At 45.6% G+C, this 6000-nt stretch overlaps 1 protein-coding gene across 1 annotated transcript; it reads right to left on the reverse strand.

Annotated features, from left to right (window-relative positions):
* Positions 1-769: 769 nt before the first annotated feature.
* LOC139217312 (meteorin-like protein) lies at positions 770-4547 on the reverse strand. The gene is made up of 4 exons (XM_070848638.1): positions 4462-4547; positions 3610-4016; positions 2429-2488; positions 770-1592 (listed from the first exon to the last, which is right to left on the reverse strand). Exons 1-4 carry the CDS (start codon positions 4545-4547, stop codon positions 1270-1272), a joined length of 876 nt encoding a protein of 291 aa, XP_070704739.1. The 3' UTR covers positions 770-1269.
* Positions 4548-6000: the final 1453 nt, after the last annotated feature.

Here is a 6000-nt window from a genome sequence, read left to right on the forward strand (position 1 = left end):
TGGACATTTCAGCTCTAAATCCCATTCTCCTGAAAAACCGGAGAGCATATGAGCATATGATGGGAAGTGGGGGTGTAAAATCATTTAATCCTTTACCAGGCCACCTATTAAAAAGAGCGCAGTCTTGAGGGGCCAGAGCTTTCTTATTAAGTGGAGGACCTCATGAAATTTAGATTTTTATGCACTGTTCATGAGCTCTGCTCACTTCACCAGGCACACGTCCACATGTACTAACCAGATTTTCCTTTAAGATAAACAGAAATGAAAAAAATCTGTAAATCAGCATGTTGGGTTTTTTTAAATTAGAAGGATGTTTATTTATTTATTGGCTAAAACAGGAACGATATAAATGGAACTGATTTGTGCAAAATAAAACCAATTCCACTGATCATCTCTGTGCGCCACATGTCCACAAATCACATGTTTATTTTTGTATAGTGTATTAAAACAGCCCACACTCCACATAAATGGGTGACTTATATACCTATATCTAATCTTACTAATAAACATTAACTTGCAGCACAATCTGATTTCGTGCGTCCAGTTAAAACTAAGCCTAATCTAAAGGCTCCATTACTCTCTGTTTTCCTCATTTTAAAAGCAAAGAAACATGAAATTCTTACCTGACTTGAACAGTGTAGCAAAACATCCTTTGAATAAATGCTGAAAAATGTGATCACTAGTGCAGTGGAGTCTTCAGAGGATTTATTTTGCATTATAAGCACAATAATCCAGATGCAGAAACATTCAATTCACGTGCAGGGTACAACACATATAAATAGGCAGAGAGGAAAGAGGATTTGAAACTTAAGCACAGATGAATCAGAAGGAGAATAACTTCACATGTAAAAGCCCATTCACCCGGATAAACTGTCAAATACAAATGCTTCAGTCCTGCCTCGCACCTCGGTTCAGAGGGCAACTGTCACACAGAGCAAGCAAAGTGAACGGCGGTTCATGTGGGGAGAAGTACAAAGAGGGAGCAGTAACCCAAGCCCCGCTTAGTCTCCCGGGGGTGAGGGCAATGATGGGGGAGAGACAAAAGGCTGGCCCTCTCTATGCAGCACAGGAGGCCCTGCTGTTCGCCCCTGCTCTGCTCCTTAAAATGTTTTTAGAAACCAGCAGCTCAGCGGCCATGTCCCTGCTGGTGATGCTGGACGCCACCTCGCTGGCACATGAAAACATCACAGGGACCCCACAGTGCCTTTACAGTGCAGAGGTGAGGATGCCTGTGGGTAAAGGCTGGTGGGGCTGAAACAACACACTTCCTCAGTCTAAGGGGAAGTCACAGGAATTCCGGCGTGCCGCCCAGGCGCTCTGGTAGACAGACAGGAAGTCTTTGTATCGCGGGGCACACCCTAACCAAGCTTCCCCGAAGTGCTCAGACCCTGTGAAGAGAAACTCTCCGTCCCCGTGCGTCACATGGCACTGCAGGAGCGTGTGGATGCGTCCGTGCCAAGACGAGCCGGAGGCGGCCACTTGCTGCTCAAACACTCGGCTGCGCTGCCAGTACACCCTCGCTGCCGTCACCTCCACTGACGTCGTCCGGCGCTCAGGGTGGTGGGAGACGTTCCTGATGGAGCCTCTGACCACTGAAAGACCAAAGAGCAGTGATGTGTCTGTACACTGTATGGAAACCATGTGAAAAATCTGTGAAAAACCAGTGGGCTTTGGATAACAGCTGCCCATAGAAACTCCTTCCAATTCTTCCCACATGTTATTTTTTCTTTTCTTTTCTTGGCGTCATTTTTCTCCTTTAGCCATTTGACCATAGCGGCTCAGCTACTGTCCTCTATCTTTACTCAAATATGGAAGGTTTGAGGCACAGAAAGGCTTTCTGGGAATTCAACTAATAGTAAAAAAAAGTAAGCAAACTATACAAAGAAACAAATATAAACGTATCTATAAAAGTACCTAGAATGGCCTCAATCAGAGCATTATATATTGTACATAATACATAACTGGATTATCATTACTGATGCAACATGAACATGAGTAATATTTTAGTGTCCTCCAAGAGGAGCTGATTTGATCTATTTTATTTTGGATTGTTTAACTTTATGACATCAAATCATACTTTATAAGTTTATCTGCAAAGTCTGCAAAGGGACTGCTAAATGTATTGGAAGAGCAGAAAATGGAATCATTAAGATACATATACATCACTTTTTTACATATGTAAATATGCATATGCCTAATACTTGGATGAATGAACTAAATTACTCTCAACTTTTATGCTCATTCACATCCACCACTTATCTCAGAGTTGTAACTAAGACCAAATCTCATTCATATTTCCCTTGTTTTGTTTTTTTTTATATATTGGCTATTACCTTACATTGCATTGGTTTACAACTCCCATATATCTCAAAGGGAATTTAATGGTGCTCTGTGTTTATATGTGTTTGATAAACTCATTTGTACTCACCAAAATCACTGTTGCAGACGGCCATGAGGAGTTCTGTATCATTGCAGGGTCGGCATGAAGCTGTGGGTGGAGATAATCAGGACAGAAAATGAAGAAGTAGCTTTTGCATCAGGTCTAACTTTCTCAAATGCCACAATTTTCTCACTTTTTCTGTCTCTGTAGTCATAATCACCCTCTCCCAGACCAGGCATGACATAAACCTCTGTGACTGACACTGACTGATAAATGGGGGTCACCTCTCCTCCCTACCACTTCACTGACGGGCTCCATTCATCTCCCTCCTCACATCAAAAATGGAAGAAAGCAAAGGTTAGATGAAGGAATGCGAGCCCACCACATTGCCTCCAGATCTAAAACCCCTCCCTGGTCTTGACCCCGCCGTGTTTGACTCATATTGTGTCTACCTAACTGGGTGACCCTGTGCCAACGCCGGAGGCTGCGGGAGTCAAACACTTCTGTCAGACTGGCGATGCAGAAAAGATGAACCAGCCGCCGTCTGTTATGGACCCAGAATGACATCACCACGCTGGGACAGGCCCGCACACATGGATAAATGCTAATAAACAGACAGGCACAATGAAAAGGCATTTGAGGAATCTGTGAAGTATTTGCAGTCTCAATTCAGGCCCCTTGGCCTGGTGCCCTCCAGCCGCCCTGTGGTCTGCTCTGTCCTTGCTGCTTTGTCCCTCGATGGAAACCAGACAGCCAGACAAAACACAAGACTGACCAGCAGCTGCATGCTCCAGTCAACATGACTGGGCTCTGTAATTAAACCTCACTTTCTTCTATGAATCAGGACTGCATGCTCTGTCCCTCTCACTCCAACATATGGCATTATGACATTATAAAAGTATCATAAAGTGGAACTAATGCCAGAACCATAACCTAATGCTTCATATTTGGCTTGGAATCCACCAACAAGGGCACATTTTGGGTTGCCAGGTTGTGAAAAATTCCTTTTGTTAATGTTCCTCCTTCTCCTTATCAGGCAGTGTTGGTAATCAATTGATAAGCTTAATAGGTTGTTAATGAATTGATTTTTTTAATCCAGCCAGTTCTTCTCTAGAAGTTAACAACCTGGCAACCCAAAGCTTTGCCTCACCAATGCAATATAAGAATGCTTTCCTGGAGTGGTATATTAAATGCATCGCTGCATCTATCATGAACCAGGCTCTACTCACTCTGAAGCCCGCTGTGGTCCACGGTGGGTGCGGCACTCCTGTTCCCCAGCAGCTCGTATCTGAAGCCCATCGTGCGCCTGCTCCAGGGTCCATCACTCTGAGGGCTGGACTGGAGGTAGATGGCGGGCCTGTGAGGCCCATCCGCCCGGAAACACACCACCTGCTGCTCGGGCCGCCCGTCGTCCGTCAGCAGCAGCTCCAGCTCTCCGGCCCGTTCAATGAACACGCTGGCTCCGCGGAAGGAGGGAGACGGTTTGATGCAGACGGTGGTGCGCCGGGCGGAGGACACGTTGGGCTCCAGGACCACCCGGAGAGCCTGGCCCGGGTAAATCCACCTCACCCAGCCCGCAGTACAGCGCAGCCGCACCTGGAGCACGATCCTGGAGTCCAAGCCAGCTGCAAAACTGCTGGAAAAACGAATGAATCATGTGAGTGACGTCTTTAAAATTCAAAATCCTGCCATGTCTGGCATGGATTACATTGTTACTGTGCCATCATCTGGGTTTTGCACTGATGCTTTAAGTCATAAAACACTAATAAGATCAAATATTAGTTTGCTAGATTGTAAAAGATCCCGTTGGCATGAGTTTGTCCTTTCTGTTTGGTAATAACTCAGTTATAAATGTTATTAATTCATCAATAATGCTTTTGGTCATCAAACCTGCAGTTGAACGTGTTAATAAATGTATTTTACTGGATTGCTGGAAACGAATCAAATGGGGTTTTCACTAAACCTGAACAAGAGCTGTTCATATTCATAAAGCATCAGTGCAGCTTAGTAAATTACCAGATTGCCCCTCAAATGACTATTTATCAAAGTTTCCCTCTTTAAAAATCCGAGATGCTCCTCACCTCCCAGTCCAGTTGCACAAGTCAGCTGCGCAGAGTCCCAACGGCAGAACCAGCACGTGCATCAAAATAATCACATTTGGCAGCATCTCACCCACACAGAGATAAAAACACAGAGAGAAGTGGACTTCGGTGCATGGCTAGAAAGTTTGTCTGTGCACACGAAGAGTGTGTGTGAGTGTGTGTGAGCGCTCTGCTGCACCGCGGGACTGTGGCTCAGCTTTACTGGGTGCTCTCTCTCTCTCTCTCTCTCTCTCTCTCTCTCTCTCTCTCTCTCTCTCTCTCTCTCTCTCTCTCTCTCTCTCATTCACACACACACACACACACACACACACACGTTCTTCTCTAATTAGGACTGATCCAGTTGTTGGGGACTGCTGGCCTCTGCAGGTCTTTGTCTTTACTCTCTAAAGAGACAATCAGTTTGAAAGCCTTCAGCCATCTGTTAACGTCAGTGAGCCTTTATTATTTACTTTACTCAAGTTCTCAGTTGAGCTCCACTTCGCATTTTATAGCCTCCTTTTCTCATTCTCCTCTTCAGAAAAATTGCAAAACACAGCTGAGTAAAAAAAAAAATAATAATAAAAAAAACTCAGTCTGATTTGACCAACTGTGGAGTTAAATAAATCTGAGTTAGACTTTCTGTCACTGGCTGTGCTGTAAGAGCAGTTTAGGGCCAGATCATTTCAAAAGTAGGCCAAGTGGGGAAAAAAAAAAATAATAAAGGAGGACAAAGGGTAGAAGCGTCTGTGTTTGTGTGCTTGAGCTTCATCTAGTGGTGGGATGCTGCACCGCACAATCCCCCCACATCTGGAGGACAAAGCTGCAGGAGTCCACGGGCCAGAGAAACCCACAGCACGAAGAGGAGGAGGAGGAGGAGGAGGAGGAAGAGGAAGAGGAGGGAGAGGCTGTTACTCAACAGCCGCTAATATCATAGATGAGAGGAAACGTTACCAGCTTTCACCAATGATTAATCCACCGAGGATGAGCAGCTTCGCTTCATTTTAACCTGCTGACTGCCCGCGCACAAATAATTTGGCACCGGCTCAAGGTCTCGCTGGTGGCGACATCTTGTGGAGGTGAACTCTGTGGACCGTGACCAGGCGGGCTGGTGGCTCACGGCAGCTTCTCTCCACGGCTCAGCCTCCTCGGGCCCTCAGGCTGCGTCGGATCCGAGGAGCTGCGGGATTTGATGGAAACGGCGTTGAGTAAATTGCACTCATATGGAGAATTTGGCCAGATGTTGTCTCAGCTGCGGGGAAAATCCTCCCCTGCTCCGGTCACCAAATGTTAAAGAACTGGATCTGGTCTAGTCGCATCTGTCACCGTGACTTTGAAAATACGCGCGTATTCACTGTGATGCATCATGAGACAGGCCTGCGTCTTAGATGCGGCAAAGAGATCGTGTTTTTGAAGAAGCACTCTTTTAAAAAAAAGCTTCATTTTCCCCATTAAACTACAAAACCACGTTCAGATATCTGTCGCGCACTAATCACATTCAAAGTGACCACAGATGAGCCTGAAACCAGACGGAGTTTCCTC

Source organism: Pempheris klunzingeri, chromosome 17 (assembly GCF_042242105.1).
Source record: "Pempheris klunzingeri isolate RE-2024b chromosome 17, fPemKlu1.hap1, whole genome shotgun sequence".
Taxonomy (NCBI): domain Eukaryota; kingdom Metazoa; phylum Chordata; class Actinopteri; order Acropomatiformes; family Pempheridae; genus Pempheris; species Pempheris klunzingeri.